The 27,606-nt window shown below is 37.3% G+C and overlaps 3 protein-coding genes and 2 non-coding genes across 5 annotated transcripts; 3 read left to right on the forward strand and 2 right to left on the reverse strand.

The window, feature by feature from the left end:
• Window positions 1–1,361: 1,361 nt before the first annotated feature.
• LOC111779633 (probable strigolactone esterase DAD2) lies at window positions 1,362–3,349 on the forward strand. Its single transcript, XM_023659723.1, has 2 exons — window positions 1,362–1,797; window positions 2,724–3,349. Exons 1-2 carry the CDS (start codon window positions 1,409–1,411, stop codon window positions 3,151–3,153), a joined length of 819 nt encoding a protein of 272 aa, XP_023515491.1. The 5' UTR covers window positions 1,362–1,408; the 3' UTR covers window positions 3,154–3,349.
• Window positions 2,123–2,216, reverse strand: TRNAY-GUA. The gene is made up of 2 exons: window positions 2,180–2,216; window positions 2,123–2,158 (listed from the first exon to the last, which is right to left on the reverse strand). It is a non-coding gene; the product is annotated as a tRNA-Tyr (tRNA).
• LOC111779634 (nudix hydrolase 20, chloroplastic-like) lies at window positions 3,290–8,062 on the reverse strand. The gene is given in 11 exon segments (XM_023659724.1): window positions 3,290–3,543; window positions 3,964–4,084; window positions 4,284–4,399; window positions 4,505–4,584; window positions 5,593–5,718; window positions 6,339–6,419; window positions 6,621–6,801; window positions 6,973–7,037; window positions 7,716–7,976; window positions 7,978–7,998; window positions 8,000–8,062. Coding segments are annotated over 11 exon segments (1,149 nt in total). The 5' UTR covers window positions 8,027–8,062; the 3' UTR covers window positions 3,290–3,473.
• Window positions 8,063–8,854: 792 nt separating this feature from the next.
• On the forward strand, window positions 8,855–8,928 carry TRNAV-AAC. The gene has a single exon. It is a non-coding gene; the product is annotated as a tRNA-Val (tRNA).
• Window positions 8,929–9,440: 512 nt separating this feature from the next.
• Window positions 9,441–25,979, forward strand: LOC111780351 (dnaJ homolog subfamily C GRV2). The gene is made up of 22 exons (XM_023660726.1): window positions 9,441–10,318; window positions 10,745–10,978; window positions 11,143–11,230; window positions 11,337–11,545; window positions 13,658–13,759; window positions 13,837–13,899; window positions 14,021–16,174; window positions 16,437–16,799; window positions 17,165–17,309; window positions 18,020–18,408; window positions 18,510–19,004; window positions 19,757–19,980; window positions 20,078–20,422; window positions 20,672–20,966; window positions 21,144–21,635; window positions 21,801–22,146; window positions 22,238–22,581; window positions 22,668–23,132; window positions 23,436–23,560; window positions 24,992–25,115; window positions 25,333–25,401; window positions 25,525–25,979. The coding sequence occupies exons 1-22, from the start codon at window positions 9,902–9,904 to the stop codon at window positions 25,687–25,689; spliced, it is 7,653 nt and encodes a 2,550-aa protein (XP_023516494.1). The 5' UTR covers window positions 9,441–9,901; the 3' UTR covers window positions 25,690–25,979.
• Window positions 25,980–27,606: the final 1,627 nt, after the last annotated feature.

Raw genomic sequence — 27,606 nt, forward strand, 5'->3', positions numbered from 1 at the left:
CACTTCCGCCATTAAAGGCTCTGCTCCATAGACCAGAGAGCTTCTTTCAGCTTTTAATGTTCAAACAAACGGATTGTCCAAACCACACCAATCATCAACACAAACCACAATCTCTCCTCTCTTACATTTCACCTTTTGGCTTTAATAGCAGCCAACCCCACTTCACATTTACACCAAATTCTAGAACCTGCCACTTTTTTTTAAATTTTTTTATAATAATAATCAATTTGTAAAATACTTCGAAAATGAATAGATATTTTAACTACTAAGTTATACTCGTGTTCACAAAAACGAAATCGAACCTAAATTAAGAGGACACAGTAGGGGTTGGAGGATGATGCAGGCATAAGATCTTGAGTTTCAATATTGAAAGGATTGTTCGATATTTGAGGATTCTATTGTCATGACTAAGTTTAGTGCATGACTCTAATATCATGTTATGAATCATAACTCTATACAGTGGTATGATACTGTCCACTTTGAGCATAAGCTCTCATGGCTTTACTTTGATACTGTCCACTTTGAGCATAAGCTCTCATGGCTTTACTTTGAGCTTCTCCAAAAAGGCTCGTGCCAATGGAGATGTATTCCTTTCAACTCATAATCATTTCCTAAATTAGCCAATATGGGAGTCACCCCTAACCGAAACACTTGTTAATTAATGTATGCATTGATCATTCATTTTAATTTAAAAAAAAAAATGTGGTGAGCATAAATGGCAGCAGCAGCCCTTTCCTTGCAGATAGATAACAAGTCGAAATCATCAAAGTTGACTATTCTTTTCGACAACCAATAAAATTTATTGTAGATATCTCTCGCAACTAATACGAAATAATTTAATATAGAAGGAAATAAAAATTTCAAAACAATAATTAGATATAGTGATATAAAATAGAAGGTGGGAACCAAAAATATCATAATTTTGTGACATATGGTTGACTTGAATGATTATTGTTTAGAAATAGGCGAAAACAAACAAAAGAGCACTTTTGTTCATCTTGGGGTTTGTGGTAATTTTGTATAAAATAAATAAATTAAAAATAAAAAAAATGAATAAATTAAATGAAGGGCTTTGGAATACAACGTGGTGGGGACGGAGGGGAAATAAATGAGAAAAGGTGGGTATTGAACTTATCTTCAGCCCTCATAAATAATTAAAACTAAAAGACAACGTCCTACTTTTTGAGTCGAGAAATTATTTAATGAGATTGTTAAGATTGCGATCCACATTTTCGATCACGAAAAATAAATATTTTAAAATTTGTCTATTTCGATCTTTTTTTTTATTTATTTTAATTTTGTATAAGCAACCTCACCCCTCTATTCCCTATAAAGACACGCCATAGGCTGAGCCACACACTCACACACAAGCCTTCATCTTATTCTTAGTCCTTTCTTTCTTGGTGCGATGGTTGTCATGGTGGAAAATGGGCCATTGTCGACGGCCCTAAACGCTAAGGTAATGGGTTCGGGGAGGGAAGCAATGGTTTTGGCTCATGGGTTCGGAACCAACCAGTCATTATGGGACAATATGGTCGGGAAGCTGAGCCAGAAGTACCGTGTTGTTGTTTTTGATTGGACATTTTGGGGTTCCATCAAAGATCCCAACTTATATGATCCTCAAAAGTACTCTTCTTATTATGCTTTTGCTGAAGATCTCATTGCTCTCCTTGATGAGCTTGGCCTCACCTCCACCATCTTCCTTGGCCACTCCATGTCTGGCCTTATTGGCTGCATTGCTTCCACTAAAAGACCTGACCTGTTTCAAAGACTCATTCTGCTCTGTTCTTCTCCCAGGTATTTTTATTTATTTTAATTCAAAACCAAACAATTCTTTGTCTTTTGGACAAATTCTTTTGAACCTGTGTAAGGTGTTGGTGGGCATGTAGGCACATGGGTCTTGGTAAAAATGGTCAAATAATACTTCTTTCCCCTCAAACTTATTCAATCTTAGAAGTAGAAATCTCAATTCAAATTGGATCTTTTAAAGTTACAGGAAAATGAATCATGATTTTTAAGTACAAAAAGGGTTTTATTTTTATTTTTATTTTTTATTCTTATAGAAAACAAAAACAAAAACAAAAACAAAAAAACAAAAAAAAACAAAAAAAAGGGGAAAAAATCCGACCTGCCGGATTCGAACCAGCGACCTAAGGATTACTTCAGGATTTGATACCCACTACAGTCCTCCGCTCTACCAACTGAGCTAAGGTCGGTTTCGGTATCAACGTCAAATTTAATTTTTAAATTATAAATGAAAACTCGCACGTATTTGTTCTTTTATTGCTTATTTTATTTTTTTTTAAAAAAAAATTATTACTGTTTTTTTTTAATTATTATTGTTTGTCTCTTTAATATTTTCATTATGTTCTGCTTATGTAATATTATTATTATTATTTATTATATATAATATAATATGTTTTAGCATCTATGTCATCATTTTTTTTCTTTCTGTTCAACTATGTAAAAGTAAACATTTGAACATCAAACTTTTAAGTCAAATATGTAATGGGTTTATTTAATTGTTTATTCCTCTGGTTAATTTCAATCTCTATATGCTATTATTTTTGTAAATTTCAAAGTAATAAATACAATATACAATTTTTATTTCATTGTTTCTGTAATTCCCCCTATACTATAAGAGCGAATCAATTTGATGAATGTACTCTTGAAAGCAAGGTGAAAAGGGCTGAGTTGCTTAGGAACTTAAATCATTGTGTTAGGTATATAAATACAGAAGACTATGAAGGTGGCTTCGACCAATCGGACATCGAGCAAATGATAGCAAATATGGAATCCAACTACGAAAATTGGGCCACACAGTTTTCTTCTCTGGTTGTAGACGAAGCTGATCCTCTGTCACTGAGCAGGTTGCGGAAATGCTTGCATCAGATGAGGCCTGAAGTTGCAGTGTCCTTGGCCAAGACAGTGTTCAGAGTGGATGAGAGGGAGATTCTTGAAAAGGTCGACATTCCATGCACCATCCTACACACTAAAGCCGACATTGCCGCCCCTGCCTCGGTTGCCATCTTTATGCAGAAGCAAATCAAGGGCAGTTGCACAGTGAGAGTTATTAACACTAATGGACACTTCCCTCACTTAACTGCACACCTCCAGTTGCTTCAAGTTCTTGGTGAAATCCTGGGCTTTTGATATTCAATAGTTCTCAGTCAAATCTTGGGTTAGAAATGTAAGTGAATAATACAAGTCAGTGTGAAGTGTAGTGTGTTTATAGTGGCTGGGGAGTTCATGAAATTCAAATTGTTTCCATGTAGTGGGCTTTCAGGTGTACTTTTGTTAATGTGTTTTTATTTAATAGATGTACCAAACAGAGTTTGTTTGGCTTCACAAATACATCTAATGAACAAGAAAGTTCTGCAAAAACAATAAACAGTATGTAACAATCCAGATTCGATGTTGAAACAAATTAACCTGATTTTTCTATCATCAACGTATTGGGCGAATTGTTTTATTCAGAAGCAGGTCCCACTTCTCAAACTCTGCAGTAGCTCCAAGTACCCCGAACTTTCGGGATTTATGTACCTGCAAGTTTTTAAACGCATTAATACAAACAACTGTAGACTCATTAAGGATACCCTGAGAAGTAGAGGTATAAATGTAACGACCCAGATCCACCGCTAGCAGATATTGTCCTCTTTGGGCTTTTCCTTTCGGGCTTCCCCTCAAGGCTTTAAAACGTGTCTACTAGGGGAAGGTTTCCACACCCTTATAAATGGTGGTTTGTTCTCCTCCCCAACCAATGTGGGACATCACAATAAAGTATTTTCATCCAGTTGTTAGATCACCAATCAAATACATACTATGTGGTTTAGAAAAGATTGTACTCATGACAATTTGGTTGAACCACGAATGTTAACAGCCAAGACGTACACTTGGAGTTATAACTAAATCAAATAATGGCTGTGTAACAAAGGTATATTCAGAGAAGAAAGTATATAGTACCCATGTCGAAATAGGAAATCGATAATGACAAGAGTACAATTAGGCTTGAATAACTGTGTCCTCCGAATCACATTTGCAACATTTGTCACAGGCAACAACATGAATCCTTCAACCTCCCCATCTGACAAAAGTTCGAGCTAGTTAGACAAAGACTTGTAGTGAAACAAAATAATAAAACAATATGATGAAGAATATATACACCGGCGCTCAGACAAAGAAAGAGAGTCGTTAGGAGCTAGTCTAGATTAATACAACGTAATATATCTTGTTAGTTAAACATTTAATTGCCATGTAAACAAAAATGTATCAGATTAGCTAACCTTGATTCTCCGGTATAAAGCTTTCAGGAAGCTTTAAATCGTAACAGAATTGAACATCTCTCTTGTAACTAAAACCTTTGATGTCTGTATATGAAACGGCACCAACTGGTATGGCCCTAAAACAAAAGCATTATGTGAAGCCACCAGGCTTACCACAACCATGTAATACACGAAGGTTATATTGGTGAGAAATTATATTCAAATTCTTGCAAGGAAATTACCCTTTTGATATTGATCTTGGTATGCCTGCTTCCTCTTCACATTCCTTCATCACATTCTCCCCACAAGGGATGCCCTGAGGCTGTCACTATCAAAATGTCAGGGGCTAGCTATAAAGGCACAAGAAGTACGGTATTCAGCACTCAAGAGTACATTTCTAACTTTATATCTCCCTCATCTCTTTTTCCTCTGATTATTATCAAGGGTTGCACAACTATGTTTTCAAATCCGTAGGTATAGACGTTCCACTGTTGTATAACTAGAAATTTATTAATAAGTTGTGTAACTCGTCAAGAAATTTGTAATATCAAAACCTTGCCTAGTTTGTTATTTAACTTATTCAACTTTATTACCCAAACAAAGTAAACATCAATAATTGTTGCATACAAAAACTAAGTTTAACAAACTAGACATACATATTGGCTGAAACACAAACAGATTCTGATTCATCATAGCAGGAGCCAGGATGTAATACTGCATACCAGAAAGGTTAAATATATAATTCAGCCTCTAAAGTTTACATCTCTCAAGTATCAAAATGTTTGATCAAGTCCTTATTCAATAAATGAATGAAACTAAATAAAACAAGGACATATGGCATCGAAATATTTCTTTTATATATAAGTTACATTCTTTTTCAATTTTAAATATATATCTTATCTTTAATAAATAGGGAGGTCGAGTTTTTTTAGTTAAATGGGATGAAATGGATATTTAACATTCAAACGACTTTTTCTCATATAAAATAATATTTTAAAATTTCATTTCGCCATTCCTTTTTCAATTTCAACGAACTATCAAGTAGCATGGACTTCATTGAAATATTTTGATATCTAAAGGGTAAGATTACTAACTTTTAAAATATTATGAACCAAATTGAAAGAGGGTTTGAAGGCTAAATGATACCTACTGGAAAGTGTCTATATAACTACAAACATCTAAAAGAAGAAACGAAAAAGAATAAGGGAACTAACACCCAGAGATCATCCAATCATGAAGAAAAACAGAATAGTCGTCATTTTTCACATTTTCACGTGACAGAAGCACATGTAAGGAAACGTGCAACAGTTAGCTATTACTTATTACGTACCAGCCCTCCAGCCACTAAATGATCCAACATTCCAGGAAAAGTTGGCTTTGTTTGACTCCTTTTCGCAACCCACAAAAACTTTTCTCCCTCCTTCTCAACATAACCATTCATATGAACTCCATAAACCTGTGCTAGGAAACGCACCACAATAAGGCAGACAAAAGTTAGAGAAACCAAGTAGAGTAATAGAACTTTCAGCTATTTACAACCAAGTAGCCAGTTTCCATCTCCGACATGCACATTCAACAATAAATTTCACTTCAATGTCTGGGCTCTTCTTTTGTAAGTAAATCAGCCATGTGTGAACAACACCAGAGAACAGCTACAACCTACAAGTGACGTACGCTTTACCCTACTCAAAAGGAATTTTCCATTTACACCATAGCACTGAGGGAGATTCTATATAACCCTTCAAAAAGTTTCACTTAACCTGCAAGTATATATTAAGAAACTACCCTCTTAAGCTTTTCTGGTGCTAAATTTTAGCACCAGAAAGTTGTTTGAAAAATCATCAGTGGTTTCAAATCTTGTTTTTGTATTCAGAATGACGATAAATATAATGGCTCCAATTTTACTTGGACCAAACAACCAAACGTGTGTAAACAGATTCAACAAATCAAATGGCCTTCTATGCTAAAGGGCCAAACTAAAAGCAGGATCAAAATATAGCTTCCAAAGTGTGTTTCAGGAGATTAGAACAAAAAATTATAAATTTCCACGAAGCTGTAAAAGGGGAACATTCGCACCTTTATTCCAAAATAAGGGGCCGCAGCTCGTTCGAGTGAGAAGAAGTTTGACGCACCAAAGGACGAAGTAACAGGGTATAGCTGACAGAGTTCATGGCTATCCACAGTTAGCCACATGAAGTACTGTCTAGTTCAAAATTTAACTATCTATAAAGGACAAGTTTATTTGAGCATTAAACAGAAGATGGCGATTTTTTTCTTTCTTTCTATGCAACAGTTGCAAACAGACAGACATTGAAAAGCAATGTAATCAATGCTTTAAATTGGAATCACAAGCAGTACCTCATTCCGTATACCTGGAATGACTTCTTCACCCAAACACTTAACTACATCTCCAACTGCATGCGTCCTATCTTCAGGTGTCTTCAACGATTCATGCAAGGTTAAGTAAGCGCCAAATTGACCAGAATCATCTCGGGGGAAGGTAAAGACATTCGGATACTGCTTCAGGTGTTTAGCGAAACTGCATGAAGTACATTAAAACGATCGATTGAGTAAGCGCCAAATCCACAGTATATTGCAGCTGCGCACAGGCTAATTTTGATGAAATGACAAGTAAGAATTGGAAACACAGATGGATCATATCTTCAACATACGTAACGTTATCCAGACAGATAGAACACAGGAGCCTCACCCGTGGTGCACGTAGCCAACAATTTGGTCGTCGATGACTAACGGGAGAAATTCAGATTGCATATCCTGTAAAAAAATTTACTCAATTTCAAACATTCAAACAGACAGACAAGGAAGACTCTCAAGATATTGTCCACTTTCACAATAAATTCCCATGATTTTACATTTAATTTTCTCTTAAATACCTCAATGGAGATGGTATTCTTACCGGGTGACTCCTCCTCTCAATAATCCTCAACAATCCTTTTCTCAAACAAAGTGCCTCCTTTGAGACCTCTTTCTCTGGAGTTCTCGAATAGTCTCCTCTTAATCGAGACTCGACTCCTTCTTTGAAGCCCTCAAACAAAGTACACTATTTTGTTCGACATTTGAGTCACCTTTGACTACACTTTCGAGACTCACAACTTCTTTGTTCGACACTTGAGGATTCTATTAGCATGACTCTAATACCATGTTAGGAACCACGACTCTCCACAATGGTAATATGATATTGTCCACTTTGAGTGTAAATTTTCAGAGTTTTACTTTTAGTTTTCTCTAAAAGGGTAGAAGCTTCTTCTACCGATGAAGCTCTCATAGTTTTACTTTAAGTTTTCTCCAAAAGAGCCTTCTACTACCAGTAGAAGATGGTATTCATTATTTATAAATTCATGATTCTTTTCTTAATTAACGAATAATCCTAGCATGAATAATCTTGTATCTTTAGGTTGTACATCCAAACAAGAAAAGGAGAAAGAGACGTACTGATCCACGATTGCAGAGCTTGACCTTCTCGAAATAGCCCGTCAGATCTGAAGGATCGTCCTGAAAGCTTGATGGTAAAGAAATGTGCACAACGTCGTCCCAAGAGAAACTGCCGGCGGCGACCGATATCGAGCGGGGTACTGCTGGCCGAAATGTAGACGACATTGGAAACGTCGTCCGGGAAATCTTCGAAGCGTTGTAAAGGGAAGAGACAATGGAGAAGTTATGAAATCTGTGTGCAACGAGAGATTGAAAGGCCATGGAATTGGATTGGAGCTAACTTCGCCAGAATTACCAGAGGAAATAACCATAAAAGGAACACTGACCGGACGACAACAAGACCCTTCGAACTATATTTGGTAAGTCATACATGAAGCTATGAAATTCAATGCGAATTATGAAAAGAATTAAATAATAATAATAATCTGATTTGGATTATTTGAATATTGAAATATTGATAAATTAAATTTACAAATTCGGACACTTATCTAAAAACTTCCATTTTAAAAAAAATAGGATAAGATTTATTTATTATTATTATTATTATTTTTTTGATATGCGACATTGTTCGGTGGCCTTTGCTCGTAGGTGATTAATGAAGACCCGTACTTTTGCTATTGTCTCTACCACAACTATCTCTGCTACTTCATTTAGATTTGTTTATATTATGTCTTCTTTTCATCCCATATGGACGACAAAAAAAAAAAAAAAAAAAAAAAAAAAAAAAAAAAAAANCACTTAAATTTTTTAGGTTAAGTAAGGTTTTAAAATGGTGTAGGGTAGAGATTAGTTCCTATAATTTTGATATCTAACACGAAGGGATATGACCTTCAAATAAAGCATTATAAAACCACGAGATTTATCACTCATATAATACAAAGTAAGTTATGATGGTGTGACATTATAATTATGTTGGTAAAAAAATGACGATATTGATCTCAACAAGTGTGCGTCATTCCTCACATGAAAATGAACGTTCTAGAGTTGAATTCGAGGGGAGATAGCACAAATATAACTATGAGTAATTAGTAAAAAGTGAATTGTTGTGAAAATTTTCAATTTATTAATTTTTTAAATTATTTCTTATCATTCATCACTAGTAAAGTAGATTTTAAAAAAATCAAAGTTATTCAACATCTGGTGTCGTGGTGTAGTTGGTTATCACGTCAGTCTAACACACTGAAGGTCTCCGGTTCGAATCCGGGCGACGCCATGAAGTTTTTATTTTTATATTTTAATTTTTTTTATATTTTAATTTATGGACGTGAAAGGAGATTAAATTGTTAGAATAAAATTTATTTAAAAAGAATATTATGAATCTAAAAAAGGCGTTGAATTATCATCATTTTTCTTCCCTTGTCGAGTTGAATTACTATCATTATTTTTCTTCTAGATACGCCTCTTTTTTTTTTTTTTTTTTTTTTTANGTATCGAGGAAATTATAATAAAAATATTCCTCATGCTCAATTTATTATAATGTTACCATTACCATCCGAGGCAGTTGACTTCGTAATTTCACATCGCTAAGTAAAGCCCTCAATCAAGGGGATGGATTTAATAGCGTTGCGTCCCGCGAACCAACGGCTTAGATTAAACACATTTAACAATCGGATTGATGCCACGTTATTAGATGGTCACTGACAGGTGACGATAACCTCGACCTCAATTTTGGTGTCCAACTGACAGTGGTGCCTCTCAACGTTGGGAACAATCGTTCCGACCTGTTTTCGGGTTTTCTTCTCCCTCCTCCTCCTCCTCCGACGACGACGATCGGGCTGAATTCTTTCTCAAGTAATTTACAATTGGTTGTCTGATGATAAGTCTTCATCGAATTCAATCGAGGGAATCAAATGCCCTTCTACTATTTGCATGATCAATTTCACGGATTTCGGCTGATCAATTTCTTTTTGCAGAATATTCTTTTATGATTAAAGTTCATTAGGGTTTTGTTTGTTCAATTCAAAGCTGGAGAGTTGGATATATAACCGTCAGAGCTGGGGGCGAATCAGTCTCGGTCTCATAGAAGCCCGTCGGCGGCTGCATCTGTCCAATCCGGCGCGGGACTCTGGTTCTCTCTACGATCTAGCAATGTGCCTCCTGCCCATACTCTTGCTTACCTTGCCAATATCGAATCTGTGAACCGGCTTACGTCTGATTCTCGGCCAGCTCCTGCTCGTCTTCCTTCGATGGAACAATCCGCTGCTCATTCTTCCAATTCTGCGCCTCCCGAAGAGCCAGAATACTTGGCGCGCTATTTGGTTATTAAGCACTCGTGGCGTGGCCGCTACAAGCGGATTCTATGCATTTCGGCCGCTTCAATCATTACATTAGACCCTTCCACACTTGCGGTGACCAATTCGTACGATGTCGCCAATGACTACGAGGGTGCCACGCCGATTATTGGGCGAGATGACAATTCGAACGAGTTTAACATCAGTGTTCGCACGGATGGGCGCGGAAAGTTCAAGGGGATGAAGTTCTCCTCCAAATACAGAGCGAGTATATTAACGGCGTTGCACAGAATTAGGTGGAATAGATTGGCCCCGGTTGCTGAGTTTTCGGTGCTTCATCTTCGGCGACGAAGCTCGGAGTGGGTTCCCTTTGTAAGTTTCCTCCTTTGCCTGAATCCAGAATAGAGTGGCGAACTATTTGCTATTTACCATTTTTTTTCTTTGTTCTTTTTAATAAAAATAAATGTTTAAACATTGCAATTGTGTCAAGGAACTCTTCTAGCTCAATGTACACCTCTTAGGCTGCAACCAATGGTTAAGAATACCTGATTCAAGAAACTGAAAGAAAGTTGTGTTTACCTTGTGTTTACCTTGTCTTTAACTTGGGAAAAATTAGATGTTTGCTGCTGTCGTTATACTTTTCTTGTCGACAATAGAAGAACTGAATCAAAATGATGAGACTATTGATAAGGGCTTTTGTGTATGACTACTAGTAATTCCATTCACATGCCCACGCCTATTGTGTTGATTAGGTTCAGTTGCTGAATGGTTTGGCATTATGTCTGCTTGCTTTTACAGAAATTAAAAGTTTCTAATGTTGGAGTCGAGCTTATAGACGTAGGATCTGGAGAACTTCGTTGGTGCTTGGACTTTAGAGATATGAGCTCTCCTGCAATTATAATTCTACCTGATGCTTATGGGAAAAGAAGTGCTGAATTTGGTGGTTTTGTTCTGTGCCCTTTATACGGAAGGAAATCGAAAGCCTTTCAAGCTTCTTCTGGTACTTCAAACAGTGTCATCATCTCAATTTTGGTAGGTTAAAAACTCACTGTTGCATAACTCTTAATTTTGGCATCTTGTTGGCTAGCAGTTTGTGTAAATCTGAGGTTGTTCATCAGGGAGGAATGACCAAAACAATTACCCTGAAAGGTTTAACATGTATAAGAATTTCTAATTTGAAGTCTACTTTATTGTAGACGAAAACAGCAAAATCCATGGTAGGGTTGTCACTTTCAGTGGATAGTTCACAATCTCTCACTGTGATGGAGTACATAAATCGAAGGGGTAATTCATTGAACCATTTCCCATCTTATATGTACTTTTTCCATTGTTTTTTAAAATTTCGCTTGTTTATATTTATAGCTCATTTGAAAAAATGTATTAAATCTAGCAAAAGAGGCTGTCGGAGCTGATGAAACCCCATGCGGTGGCTGGTCTGTTACAAGACTGCGGTCTGCTGCACATGGAACTTTAAATGTTCCAGGATTGAGTTTGGGAGTCGGCCCTAAAGGAGGACTTGGTGAACATGGTGATGCTGTGTCTCGTCAACTCATTCTTACAAAAGTCTCAATAGTTGAAAGACGCCCAGAAAATTATGAAGTAAGTGGACAAACATTTAGCTTTTTTTTTTTTTTTTAATTAGTGTGTCATCAATTTGAACAGTTCATTACTTCTTGTACTGCTATCTTGCTTAGTTCTCATGGATTGTCTGCTCACCTGTCCATCAAAGTTTACGTTGGGAATTGGGATTACCATTATTATTATACTTGATTTTTCCCTGTGAATCAGCTCCTATGAAATTATTGTTTTTACTCACGGTCACCCTCACAACCATCTTCCCTTTGTGCAAGAAGCTTCTATAAGTTCTACGCCTTCAAGCATGAAACTTTAATTCTTTATCAAGGCCTTTGAAGGATAGTTTCAAGATCTTGATTATGTAAGAGATATGATGTTGTTTATCATATTAATAAATATGATGAATTTCAAATTTTCTCCTACTATCCAATAACAGGACTCCAATCCCACAAAATCATGCCAAGATCATAATTACAAAAGAGTTTATTAGTAGATGCCCTGAAAGAGGCATTAAACCTCCTCCCTAGATCTTTCAACCCCTCTAAAAATCCTCTTAGTCCTCTCAAGTCAAATGCTCCAAACAATAGCGATGAAGCGTGCTTGCCTCTAACACTTGGCCCTACTCATGAAAACTTCCTCAATCATAGAGAAGCTATCTGTCCTTCAGGTCAGTTGCACACTGAAGGTCTTCAACCATCTAGTCCAAATAGAATGTAAAAGCTACAATTCCACAAGAGATGATGAATGTTGTCCTCTTGCTGTTGGCAGAGAAGTGGTTGCTACACAGAAAAAGAGTGGCGCTGGATGTAGTCCATATCATTAACCTGATCGTATAAAACTTGCCACTAAAAAAATTGACCGTACTTGTAGGCTCTTGTCAGACTTAATCCTATACACGGAAACTTAAGCTATGTGCTCATAACTGTTTTTAACGATCGCCCAAACTATGGCTAAACGGCTATACCGAACTTGGTAGGTCAATGTACAACTACCCTCAGCATACCTCCTTTAAGGAGTACTCAATCCCTCTCAGGTTCACAACCTAGAGGTTTTCTATTTTTTCTTGGCTCTAGGTTTCATGTATGTCTAGGTCCTTTATTAGTCTTGCGCAAAAAGCGCTTGGAGTCACTGTGGCCATGAAAAGGCCCTAAGGTACTACTCTTCGGTGTGGAAGAGCCCCTTTCGTTCTAAAGGTGGCTGTACTCCATACCTATCTACCTACTGAGCTCAAAATAGTAGATTCTCCCTAATGGTGTCGGGCAACATCTACCTGTTCCTAAGATTAGTAAATTACCTGTCATAATGCCTGTTCCAGATTAGAACACTAAATACCTACTCATGTGCCCACATCAGGGTAGAACTGTAAAACTACCTGTCTCTACACCCTTTCGGGCTGGGTCAGTAAACTACCTGCTCATGTACCCTCATCGGGTTAGAATAGTAAAACTACCTGTCGTACGAACACTAACTACCTGTTACTTTGCCTTTCCAAGTTACTGGATTGTTATCCCATTTACATTTCATTTGAATGGCTCTTAATAAGCCCGCTTCTTTATTCGTTGCCCCTACTAAATTGAGTTGATTAATAAATAAAATATGTTGATATTGAAATTCCTATTTCATTTTTAAATATTCTGAATGTGAAGTGATTTGAATTGATTGGTTTAGCACATTTACAACAATTGAAATATAAATTAGTAATTTTTATTTAGTTGATACAACAATTGCTTAAAAATTTGTTTTATCCAAGTATTAATTTATTAAACTTTTTTTTTTCAATAAAGGGGGATTTTTTAATAGAAGTTAATAATTAATTAATCTTGATTTAATAATTGTTATGGATATCGACTATATTTTACTCAAACAATTTTGATGCTCATGTCTACATTCTACATAATGGACACATCCTGATTTCAGATTTCTGGTTTGTTTCTTCAGTCAAATTTGGTAATATAATGACCTAGGTATTGGATTCATAATCAATTCATAGGCTACCTATTTTCATATCACAAATTCAAAAGGGAAAATGATAAAAAAAACGTGAACAGAAATGTTAGGGCAACCATTCAGCATGATTACACATGTATATTGCATGCCCGATGAAATTTTGTAAATCATCACAACTTTTGTGTACAGGCGGTTACAGTTCGTCCTTTATCTGCTGTCAGCGCCCTTGTGCGGTTTGCTGAGGAGCCCCAGATGTTTGCAATTGAATTCAACGATGGATGTCCTGTTCATGTGAGCTTGCCTTTTAAATTTTAAGTCTATATTAATATTATTTTATGAACTTTTAATGGACATGGCATGAATAACAGGTGTATGCCAGTACATCTCGGGATAACTTACTTGCAGCCATTCGGGATGTATTGCAAACAGAAGTAGGTAGATGATGTATTTATCTTCATTTTGTTTTGCTATTTAGCATCCATAATGGATATTTCCGTTGGATTCATTGGTAACTTAATGTTGTCTATTTTCATTTCTGATGGTTATCTTTAGGGTCAGTACCCAGTACCTGTGTTACCTAGGCTAACAATGCCTGGTCACCGTATCGATCCACCTTGTGGAAGAGTCCACCTACAATTGGGTCAACAACAATCTGCCATTGATTTGGAAAATGCATCCATGCATTTGAAGCACTTGGCAGCAGCTGCTAAAGATGCCGTGGCTGAAAGTGGTTCTATACCTGGATCAAGAGCTAAACTTTGGCGTAGAATAAGGGAGTTTAATGCATGTATACATTACAGTGGAGTTCCTTCCAATATTGAAGTACCAGAGGTGACCCTCATGGCCTTGATCACGATGCTTCCAGCTGCCCCAAATCTTCCTCCCGAGTCCCCTCCATTGCCACCTCCTTCACCTAAAGCAGCTGCAACTGTAATGGGCTTCATCTCATGTTTACGTCGATTATTAGCATCAACAAGTGCAGCCTCACATGTGATGTCATTTCCTGCTGCTGTTGGGAGGATAATGGGTTTGCTTAGAAATGGTTCTGAGGGTGTAGCGGCTGAAGCTGCAGGCCTAATTGCAGTGCTTATTGGTGGTGGGCCTGGAGATTCAAATCTGTTGACAGATTCTAAAGGAGAGCGGCATGCTACAATCATGCATACCAAGTCAGTGTTGTTTGCTCATCAAGGTTATGTGGTTATTCTTGTCAACAGACTGAAGCCAATGTCTATTTCTCCTTTGCTTTCCATGGCTGTTGTTGAAGTTCTTGATGCTATGATATGTGAACCACATGGTGAAACCACTCAATATCCAGTTTTTGTTGAATTATTACGACAAGTGGCTGGCCTCAAGCGTCGCTTGTTTGCACTCTTTGGACATCCAGCTGAAAGTGTAAGAGAAACCGTGGCTGTGATAATGCGCACAATTGCAGAAGAAGATGCAATTGCAGCAGAGTCAATGCGTGATGCTGCTTTACGAGATGGTGCTATACTAAGGCATTTGTCACATGCATTTTTCCTTCCTGCTGGTGAGAGACGTGAGGTTAGTCGGCAGTTAGTTGCTCTATGGGCAGACTCCTATCAACCTGCTTTAGATTTTTTGTCTAGAGTTTTGCCTCCTGGGCTTGTTGCATATTTACACACACGATCTGATGGAGTCCTGCATGAGGATTCAAATCAGGAAAGATCATATAGTAGACGACAGAGACGCTTGCTCCAGAGGAGAGGCCGTACAGGTAGAGTGATAACATCTCAAGATCAAAATTTGCCACATAATAATTTTGAGATTGGTGATCGCTCGAGCCAGTCAAATGCTGGTACGGTTTCAACCATTCAAACATCTGTTGCTCATCCGAGTGACAGTGTCATCGGTGATGTTTCCGGGTTAGCCCAACATGATCAATCTGTTATTCCTTCTTCAATTGACGTTCCAAGTACTAACACAAATGAGGCATCAGAACCAAATATTGACTGTGCTGATGCTAATCAAGAGTTGGGACTTCCTGCTCCTGCTCAGGTTGTTGTGGAGAACACTCCTGTTGGATCTGGCAGGTTACTCTGTAATTGGCCTGAATTTTGGCGAGCTTTTAGCCTTGATCATAATCGGGCTGATTTGATTTGGAACGAGCGCACAAGACAAGAACTACGTGGGGCATTGCAAGCTGAGGTTCATAAATTAGATGTTGAGAAAGAACGGTCTGAAGATATTGTACCTGGGGTCACCCCTGTTGGAAAAAGTATGACTGGTCAAGATAGCCTACCAAAAATTTCTTGGAACTACTCTGAGTTCTTAGTTAGCTATCCTAGTTTGTCTAAAGAGGTTTGTGTAGGTCAGTATTATTTGCGTTTGTTGCTTGAAAGCAGCAGTACTGGCAGGGTTCAGGATTTTCCACTCCGTGACCCAGTTGCTTTCTTTAGAGCACTCTATCATAGATTCTTATGTGATGCGGACATGGGGCTCACAGTAGATGGCACCGTTCCTGATGAATTGGGTGCATCTGATGATTGGTGTGATATGGGAAGACTGGATGGTTTTGGAGGAGGTGGAGGCTCTTCTGTTAGAGAGCTATGTGCAAGAGCTATGTCAATTGTCTATGAACAGCATCATCAAACAATTGGTCCATTTGAAGGCACTGCTCATATAACAGTTCTCTTGGATCGAACAGATGATAGAGCTTTGAGGCATCGTCTTCTTCTTCTTTTGAAGGTGCACAAATGCTCAAAACCCTTCCCCCTGTCCCACTTCCCCTGCTCCCTTGAGTGATATACTTATTTTCAAAGACCATGAATTATCATAGAGGGAAAAAATTTCACTATCTTCGTTTGTTCAGTTACCTCCCTTCCAAAATTATGGAATCCACTGTTTTGGATCTTGGGACCAAGCTAGCACAGAACAATTTCAGGAAGATTAATATTATCTTTAGATTTTATAAAGATATTTTTATCACTTATATTAACTTTGCATGCAGGCATTAATGAAGGTATTATCAAATGTAGAGGCATGTGTTTTGGTTGGAGGATGTGTATTAGCTGTTGATCTGCTGACAGTGGTTCATGAAGCCTCAGAGAGGACTGCTATTCCTTTAGAGTCTAATTTGCTTGCCGCCACCGCTTTTATGGAACCTCTCAAAGAGTGGATGTTTATTGACAAAGAGAATGCAAAAGTTGGGCCATTGGAGAAGGATGCCATTAGAAGGCTGTGGTCAAAGAAAGCTATCGATTGGACAACACGGTGCTGGGCCTCTGGAATGCTAGACTGGAAGAGATTGCGTGATATACGTGAACTGCGATGGGCATTAGCTGTTCGAGTTCCCGTTCTCACACCAGCTCAGGTATATGTATGCATATTTATTGTCTGCATACATGTTTATTAAAGTTAAGGTTTCGCTATATTACACGTTGAGAATCCTTTTGTTGCCTCAATCTGTTTTCTGGACCCTAAGGCTATTTTCCAGTCTTCCTGCAAAATACCTTGGTTCTAGCTTTTTTCCCCTGCCCAGTTATTTTTCCTTTGAGATTATTGGATTTTTATTTTAGATTAATTGGGATACGTTGAAATTCGTCTCTGCCCAGATAACATTCATTGATAGACTGCTTTCAGAACCTTACACTCGAGCAATTTATTGAGCGTGTTGCTGCTGTTTGCAACCTCTCTTTCTCTCCGCTGATATCTTGATATAATGACTTTCTTGTCTAGATTGGTGAAACAGCATTGTCCATTTTACATAGCATGGTATCTGCACATTCGGACTTGGATGATGCTGGAGAGATAGTCACCCCAACCCCTAGAGTAAAACGAATCTTGTCCAGCCCAAGGTGCCTTCCACACATTGCTCAGGTGAGATCTGGAACTCTTTTCCTGTCTTTCACAGATTACTTGAGAGGAGGAAACGCTGGTTGACTCTTACCTAGAAGTGATGGTCTGGTTGTGTAAATGCGCTACTTTTTGTATGAGTTTAATGGTGTTAAATGGTGTTAAGTCGTTGAGTTTCATACATTACTTTTCAATGAAAAATTGTAGGAAAAAATATTTCAAATGACAAAAGGCTCTTAAATAATATTAATAATTATGGTCATGTATTCATGAAATTGACAAGTAGTAGTCGTTGAGTTTCATACATTACTTTTCAATGAAAAAATTGTAGGAAAAAGTATTTCAAATGACAAAAGGCTCTTAAATAATATTAATAATTATGGTCATGTATTCATGAAATTGACAAGTAGTAACTCAACATATATCACAAAACAAGATTTATTAATTGCAAGTATGCTGATCCCTTTTTTTTCTTTAATTAAAAAAAAAATATAATTGTTCTCATGCGTGGGGATGATATGATACCCGCTTAAATCCTCCACATATTTCATCAGTTTGTTTTCTGTATTCACTTATTACTAATAATTATTTGACAGGTTCATTTCTATTTTATTTTTATCTGCTTGCCTACATTTTGAAACCTTAATGCTGAGTCTTTATTTGAGCTATCTTGCCGTCTTTCTTTTTCTTTCCTTGTTCTTTTTTTTTTTTTTTTTTTTTTTTTTTTTTTTTTTTTTTTTTTTNCTGGGGAGCCAAATATTGTGGAATATTCAGCTGCTTTATTAAGAGCTGTTGTCACCAGAAATCCCAAAGCCATGATTCGTCTTTACAGCACAGGTGCTTTCTATTTTGCCCTTGCATATCCAGGATCTAATCTTCTTTCAATCGCACAACTCTTCTCAGTGACTCATGTCCATCAAGCATTTCATGGTGGAGAAGAGGCTGCAGTTTCCTCTTCTTTGCCTCTTGCAAAGCGTAGTGTATTGGGTGGACTTCTTCCTGAATCCCTGCTCTATGTATTGGAGCGCAGTGGCCCAGCTGCATTTGCTGCTGCAATGGTTTCTGATTCAGATACTCCTGAGATCATATGGACTCACAAAATGAGAGCAGAAAACCTTATTTGTCAGGTGCTGCCTCTTGCTTTGGGTTTACTTTTGTTTCCATAAATGAATTCTTCTGTTTTACATTCAACAGATGTCCAAACGTGAAACTCTTTCTCTTTCACCAGGTCTTGCAGCATCTTGGCGATTTCCCCCAAAAATTGTCACAGCATTGCCACTGTTTATATGAATATGCTCCAATGCCACCAGTGACATATCAAGAGTTGAGGGATGAAATGTGGTGTCACCGTTACTATTTGAGGAACTTATGTGATGAGATACGATTTCCCAATTGGCCAATTGTTGAACATGTTGAATTTCTACAGTCATTACTTGTTATGTGGCGTGAAGAGTTAACACGCAGGCCTATGGATCTCTCAGAAGAAGAAGCTTGCAAAATATTGGAGGTATCTCTGGAGGATGTGGCAAACGATGGTGGTAATACGAGGCATTCTTCTGAAAATGGTGAAAAGGTGTTTGGCATGTCTACGCAAGTTGAGAATATTGACGAAGAAAAGCTTAAACGACAATATAGGAAACTTGCAATGAAATACCATCCTGACAAAAATCCGGAAGGGAGGGAAAAATTTCTTGCGGTGCAGAAAGCTTATGAGCGCCTACAGGTAGGCCTTCGCATTTTATTCTGATCCCTACAACCTAATTGTTCTTCAACAAGTTGATAATATGGGCCATCTTCGCAATCAGGGCTTCGAGCCCCTTTTCAAAGTATAGTCTTGTATAATCTCGTATTCCACTTTATATCTATACTTGAAAGACTAAACACAGTGTTAATGAGAAAGTAAAAGATCGGAGGGAAAAACCTTGAATATTTTGACAAGTTTCATTCAAGCCGGGATCCTAATGGACTCAATTGAGCTCAATAGAGTATACACCTCGCGTATAGAACTCCAAAAGTTTGGCAAGTCTTACAAAGGGAAAAGAAAAAATGGCACAAGCAAATAGTGTACATGTCATGTATAGTATAAGTCCGGTAAGTCACAAAAGAAGAAATGGCGAGAAAAAAGCAAGGAAAAATGGGCATTGGAACCAGTTCTTTTATCATTTTTTAGCCTGATTGATGGCTTGAGTACTTATGATGCCCAGATTTTGTAGTATAGTGGTTTTGCTTAATACAATCTTCTGTGTTGAATGTTCTTCAGGACTTCATGTGAAATAAAATTTAGAATCCTTTATGATATAATGACCAATGACATGTAGAATTTAGTAAATGGATGCACATGATACATTACTGAGAACCTTTTCCGAGTGTGTTTATTATTTTATTTTGTTACCATCCCATGTCAGCCGTTGGCTGTATCTTTACAAGCCAATTGTGCATTTTTATAATAAAACACTTATCTAATATCCCTCGTAGGCCACCATGCAAGGGTTGCAAGGCCCACAACCTTGGAGGTTGCTGCTTTTGTTGAAAGGTCAATGCATCTTGTACAGACGCTATGGGAATGTACTCGAACCATTTAAATATGCCGGTTATCCAATGTTGCTAAATGCTGTAACAGTGGACAAGGAAGACAACAATTTTCTTGTATCTGATAGAGCACCACTCCTCGTAGCAGCATCAGAACTTTTGTGGCTCACGTAACTCTTCCCTGTTTCACTATTCCTTTTCACATTTTTATTTCATTTGTTTTTGAGATGGATAAAATGAACTGAAGTTTCTTCTTTGATGTGTTAGATGTGCATCATCTTCATTGAATGGTGAAGAACTAGTGAGGGATAGTGGAATTAAACTTCTTGCAGTTCTTCTTTCTCGTTGCATGTGTGTGGTGCAACCAACTACTTCTGCAAACGAACCATCCACTATCATTGTTACAAATGTCATGCGAACCTTTTCTGTTCTCAGCCAGTTTGATAGTGCAAGGCTTGAGATGCTCGAATTTTCTGGTCTAGTGGATGACATAGTTCATTGCACTGAACTTGAGCTAGTACCAGCTGCTGTTGATGCTGCTCTCCAGACTATTGCCCACGTTTCTGTTTCCTCTGAATTCCAGGATGCCTTGTTAAAAGCTGGGGTCTTATGGTATATCTGTCCTATCTAATTCTCCTTGTATCTCTTCTTTTGTTTTGATCATGACTTGGTGTTACGAGTGTTTTGCTGAGCTTTCCATTTATCTTCAAACAATAATATTCACGAAGCAAAATGTGCATCTGTCTCTTTATTCCAGTTCCAGTTCGTTGGGTCAATTAATAACCATGGATTATTGAAGCCTTGTCATCAGAATTGGAAACCTCCTAATCCTGTTTCTTGACTTCCTTAAATTATTTTTAGGTACCTTTTGCCCTTGTTGCTTCAATATGACTCAACAGCCGAGGATTCTGACACAAAGGAGTCACATGGGGTTGGTGCCAGTGTTCAAATTGCAAAGAATTTGCATGCCTTACGTGCTTCTCAGGCTCTCTCGAGGCTCAGCGGTATGTGTAGTGATGAAAGTCCTACACCCTATAATCAGGCTGCAGCTGATGCTCTCCGTGCATTGTTAACTCCAAAAGTTGCTAGTCTTTTGAAGGATCCAGAACCTAAAGATCTACTGTCAAAAATAAATTCTAACTTGGAATCACCTGAGGTACATACTGGTTAACTAATCTATTTCTCTCTGTTATTCTTTCCACTCTAATATATTTGAAGGCAGATTCGTATGACATTCAATTAGTACCAATATGCCATTTACCATCCTGTATAGTGAATTTAGTTTCCATATGTTGGAATTCTTGCCTAAGTTTTTTAAACATTAACCTTGTAGATTATTTGGAACTCTTCAACACGAGCAGAACTTCTAAAGTTTGTGGATCAGCAGCGCATTAGTCAGGGTCCTGATGGGTCATATGATCTGAAAGATTCACATGAATTTGTGTATGAGGCACTGTCGAAAGAACTCTATGTTGGCAATGTTTATCTGAGAGTTTACAATGATCAACCAGATTTTGAGATTAGTAGTCCTGAGGTTTTTGGTGTTGCTTTGGTTGAATTCATAGCAGACCTTGTGCATAATCAGTACTTTGCAGATTCTGCTTCTCATAACAAACCTGTTGCTAATGACACCTGTAGTTCTCAAAATGAAACTAGTCCCAGCGTTTCATCTACCGAATCTGAGCAACTTAACGACGAGGCTTCTGGATCAATTAGTCAGCCAAGTGAGCCTGTTGATACAATATCAGCATCAGATGGACAGGGTATTGAAAAGGAAGAAGCTTTATTGGTTAAGAACATTCGATTTGGATTGACCTCCTTAAAGGTATGCTGCTGATTCATATCCATCACATGAAATCCACTCGATGGTTTTATTGTCTACTTGATTTGTGGATCGTATGGAAAATACAAAAAGTTAATTGATGTATTTTATTTGGTTTAGAAGCTGTTCAACATGTATGACACTCTTGTCCTTCATTATAATTTTCAGAATTTGCTAACGCGGTACCCAAACTTGGCATCCATCTTTTCTACCAAAGACAAGCTCTTACCTCTTTTTGAATGCTTTTCTGTTCCTGTTCCATCAAACTGCAACATTGCTCAACTTTGTCTCGGTGTGCTGTCACTTTTAACTGCATATGCCCCCTGCTTAGAGGCTATGGTTGCTGATGGATCTGGTCTTCTCCTCTTATTGCAAATGCTCCACTCCAACCCTCAATGTCGTGAAGGGGTTCTCCATGTTCTTTATGCTTTGGCAAGTACTGCAGAACTAGCCTGGTCAGCTGCCAAGCATGGTGGTGTTGTATATATTCTTGAAATTCTCTTACCTCTGCAGGGTAACTAACTGTAAACAAGACTTTATCTTTTCCTATCTATGGATTCTGGAACAGACAACTTTTAACTCATGTTATTGTATATAATTTGCAGATGAAATTCCTCTGCAACAAAGAGCCGCTGCTGCCTCTTTGTTGGGAAAACTCATTGGGCAGCCCATGCATGGCCCTAGAGTTGCTATAACTCTTGCTAGATTTCTTCCAGATGGCCTCGTATCAGTTATCAGGGATGGTCCTGGTGAAGCTGTAGTGGCAGCTGTGGACCAAACCACCGAGACGCCAGAACTTGTATGGACATCAGCAATGGCAGCCTCGTTGTCCGCGCAAATTGCAACTATGGCTTCAGACTTGTATCATGAGCAGATGAAAGGTCGTGTTATTGATTGGGATGTGCCTGAGCAGGCATCTACGCAACAAGAAATGAGAGATGAGCCTCAGGTATATATCGTTATTCACTATATATCTGCCATCTTACATTGTCGGCCTTCATTGCTGCAAAACTCAGCAGCTTTATGTTCATTCAGGTTGGAGGAATATATGTTAGACTGTTTCTAAAAGACCCCAAGTTCCCTCTAAGAAATCCAAAGAGATTTTTGGAAGGATTGTTGGATCAGTATTTGTCATCTATTGCTGCCACACATTATGATACACAAGCCTTTAACCCTGAGCTTCCTCTTCTCCTCTCTGCTGCTTTGGTTTCATTGCTGCGAGTGCACCCGGCATTAGCAGATCATGTTGGATATCTTGGATATGTACCCAAACTTGTTGCTGCCGTGGCTTATGAGGCTAGACGAGAAACCATGTCATCAGATGAGGCAAACAATGGAAACTACGAGGAGAGAGCTCATGAACCAAGTGATGGATCAGAACAGCCTGCTCAAACTCCACAGGAACGTGTGCGTCTCAGCTGTTTACGTATCCTACATCAACTGGCAGCTAGTACTACATGTGCGGAAGCTATGGCAGCAACTAGTGTTGGAACTCCTCAGGTATATTTTCTCTATTATTTATTCAACACCCTGCAAAAAAAAAAAAAAAAAAAAAAAAAAAAAAAAAAAAAAAAAAAAAAAAAAAAAAAAAAANAAAAAAAAAGTTTATTAATTTTACATGGCATTTGTGGGATGTTAGTTTTGATTAAAAAAAGCTGTTAACATGCTTTCTCACTCTTGGTTCATATTGAACCATAAGGGTTTGCAGTTCTCTGCACACTGGAATGGCTTGTTAGTATCTATCTTTATTTTGCTTTGGTCTCATCAATTCGTACTATCTGACTGGCACTCATCTTGTTCTAGGTTGTTCCTCTTCTAATGAAAGCTATAGGATGGAATGGTGGAAGCATACTCGCACTTGAAACCCTAAAGCGTGTTGTGGTTGCTGGAAATCGAGCCAGGGATGCTCTTGTTGCCCAAGGGCTTAAGTGAGTATCTTATTTAGCACATTATCATTTACTTCAGGACTCCTAACGTTGTGCTCAGTGGAAAAAACTGTTAGATGATACATTTGCTGCACACTTTGACTTTCTATATTAGTATTATCAGATATTTTAAACACCATAGGGTGTGTGTGTATATAATATATATATTTCCAGGAAACAGAAATTTATCATTGAAGAAATAAAATAAGACTAGTATAGCAGTAAAGGAATAGTGGGAGCAGGGTGGCTGGACATGCAGAATCTACAGAGCCCTAAAGTTTCTTTTTCTGGCCATCCACTAATTGATAATTGCCTTCTGCTAGAAGAACTTCGGCTAGATAAAAACTTATTACGGCCCTTCTTCTCACCTCGTTTCTTCACCTTCTGGGTCCTTGGGTAGATCATTTCTGGCTATTCTAACTGGTCCTTTTCCTTTTCCCTTCACCCACACATTCATACTCAAATATTACTTGAAAAGCATTCTCTCCGTTTCTTTAACCACCCTCCACGTTTCACTCCATGGACTAGTTCATCTCTTGCATTAGTTGCAACCTATATCTCCACAGCACTATCATCTTGTTGGCACTATCATTCCCCAACGATTTACTCTCTGCTAACAACTTCATAGGACCCAAAGCTGAATGTTATTAGGAAGACAAGGAGTAGTATACCCGGGGGGGGATTTTTATAATCTCCTGATCACTCAACAACTGATCTCTTTCTTCTTTCTTCTCTCCTATCTTCTGTTCTTCTCTCAGCCATCCTTCTAAGGCTGCATTTGCAGTCTACAACTAACCATCTTTAGTAACTTTCTTCGATTAAGCACATGGCAATTATCCTGACCTTTTACCCTTCCCCTTGGTATTTGTAAATTGGAGTCCATCAGTATCAATTGAACTATTGTACTTCCATGTATTAAAATGTAGGATAAAAGAGTCCCCTCGATGTGCAATTTGTCTGATGTGAGTCTACACGCGTGTCGTTCTAATGCCTAATTAGATGCTGTATGTGTCAAGTAATTGCCCACAATGTTCTACAGTGTTGCATTGACTGTGCTTGCCACTGTAGTTAGATGCCTTTGACTCTTGTTCATCTCAGCCTTTTTTTGGCAAGAAGTTTGATGGCAACTTATTTTAGTCACTACTGACTACATCTTTATTGATCTACATCTACTGAAGAACTTTGAGTTGCCCAACCTCATGGATTGGGCATGATGTTGACAAATGACTCAAAACCCCCTTGATTCATTTTGGATATTAAATATCCCATGACATTTGGGACTGTCAACAATTGTAATGGTAGTGCTAGTTTGGATCTGTTATAAACAGAAATATTGTAGCATGTATACGCTTAAGAAAAGAGAAATATGAAGCACAGTTGGAACTTTGTTTTTCATTATCTTTCTGTATTCATTCTGTTTGCATTATGATGAAGGGTTGGCCTTGTACAAGTACTCCTTGGGCTTCTTGATTGGAGAGCTGGGGGAAGGAGTGGACTTTGCTCTCAAATGAAATGGAACGAATCTGAAGCCTCTATTGGCAGGGTGCTTGCAATAGAGGTATGTAGTCCTGAATGCCTCCGTGTTGTTGACTATTGTAGTTATTATTTTTAATTGCTGATGCTGTTGCTATCTTCTCTGGTACAATGTTTGCAATGTATTAACGACTTTTCAAAGTACAAGACTTTCTAATTTAGAAATGATACATGCATCAGTAAGTATTCCTCTAACGCAACATTATTATGTATATAATTCTTCTTTTCATGTGTTCGTTCAGGTTTTGCATGCATTAGCCACAGAAGGAGCCCATTGTTCTAAAGTGCACGATATTTTGGATTCCTCGGAGGTAATTATTAACGGATGGTTTGATCATGGCATTTTAAAACATGGGTTTCATTTACCTTTCTTCCTTTCATGGTGTTCTTAAATGTATTTGGTTTTTTGTCAATGTTTTGGCTCCTCATTGTAGGTCTGGAGTGCTTATAAAGATCAGAAGCATGATCTTTTCTTGCCATCAAACGCCCAATCTGCTGCTGCCGGAGTTGCTGGTCTAATAGAGAATTCATCTTCCAGAATAACCTATGCTCTTGCTGCACCCCCTGCTCAAACTTCAAGACCTCCCAATGGAAAATAGAATCATCTGTAGAGCATATTGAAGTATCAACAGCACTCACAGCATCTCAATTCTCTGTAAATTAAGTTTTTTTTGTACAGTTCGAACATTTTTCTTTCGCTCCTTCAATTTAATTTCCCCTTTTTCATTTATTTCCTTTTTTTTTTTTTTTTTTTTTTCAAAGGAGGGGGTGTTTTAATTATACGGTCTCGTTGCAATTTTCTTCTGCTGTAAAGAAAACTTTGTAAATTGAGGTGGCATTTACCCGATTCAAGTTGATTTTGTGTGAATAATAATATACCATTGCCCAATGTGCTGCCTTCATCATTATTCATTATACCCTTTCATGGACGAACTTCCATGAAAATGTTTGAACATTGATCTGTCTGATAGTTTGTTTTGTATTGAAATTCGAATCCTTGTGTTTTCAAAGCAAAATTCTTGTGGCTTTTTCGAATCAATTCGCAGCATTATTGAAATGCTCCCATTGACTTTAGAACCAGTCGTTTCCATTTTAATGCCCCACGTGCCTTTTCATCCTTCACCTGTACTATTAAATGCCCCATATGCCCTCCATTCTCTTCTCCTGTAAACAACTTGCTTCATAACTGTTATTTCATCAATTTTGAGATGAAAAATGTAGTAGTTTGTAGTTTGGAAAAGTTTCATTTACACTTATTATTTCAAAATTTTCGCTTGAACTCTTAATGATTCTCACATATTCCCTAAGATTTTTGAGGAATTAAATGAGAAGGATGAACAAAATGTGAAGCCTTTACTTCGTGTCTGTCAAATTAATGTTAACATATCAGTGGAAGATTCGAGTGGATACACAAATAAAAAGACCTAAATCTATAGTACTTCAAGTCCACCATTAACAAATATTGTATTTTTTAGACTTTTCTTTTTGGGCTTTCCCCCCGAGAAAAAGGTTTTCACAACCTTATAAAAAATATTTCGTTCTCCTCCCTAATCGATATGAGATCTCACAAAAACAATCCTCCCTAATCGATATGAGATCTCACAAAAACAATCTCTAATCGATATGAGATCTCACAAAAACAATCGAGAGTTATCCTCGGTTGTTTGACCTATGGTTTGCCTCTCTCATAAATATATTACCCTCAAAACATTTCTCTTCTCACTTATCTATTTTTTATTTAACCAAAAATATAAAAAAACAATTCGAAATTTGAGAGTAGAATTACTTAATTAGCGGGCGAGAGGGAAACAAAAAATCGAGAAGCCCGTACTAGAGACACGAGGCAGCGCCGCGTTAAAACTTAAATCTTGGGGCTACAATAAGGCATTAATTACGAGACTGCCATTTACAACTGGCATTGACACGTGTCACGCTGAGTTGGCGTTAAGAATCGTGTACATTTTGAACGCACACAATATTCCAGCGGCTTTTGAGCTGTTTCTTGGAATAATATATATTTTATATATATATAATATAATGAAATCTGCTTTTGCTTACTCTTTAATACCCATTTTGTTTGGTCACCAAAACTTTTACACGCTATTAATTAATTTCAACCTAAATTAATAAAATTACCAACAAAAAAAAAAAAAAAACAACTCTAAAATTACTCATAAAATTTTAAAAATAGTATTAATATTATTTATTTTTATAAAAATATAATAAAAAAATCTCAAGACGAACAAAGCCTAATAAATTATTTACAAATATATTAATATTACTTTTAAAATTCATAAGTATTTTTGAAGTGGGATACTAACCTAAATATATTTTTTATTTTTTAAGTTAAAATATATTTTTAAATTAAAAAAAATAAAAAAATAAATAAAAAAAATTTAAAAGTTAAAAAATATTATTTTAAAAGTTGAAAGATATTTTCCAAAAACAACAAAAATATTATGTCCAACTTCATTTTTCCTTTTCTAACTATTTACTACTACTTTTCTTCGAACAAA

This window comes from Cucurbita pepo, chromosome LG18 (genome assembly GCF_002806865.2).
Source record: "Cucurbita pepo subsp. pepo cultivar mu-cu-16 chromosome LG18, ASM280686v2, whole genome shotgun sequence".
Lineage (NCBI taxonomy): Eukaryota > Viridiplantae > Streptophyta > Magnoliopsida > Cucurbitales > Cucurbitaceae > Cucurbita > Cucurbita pepo.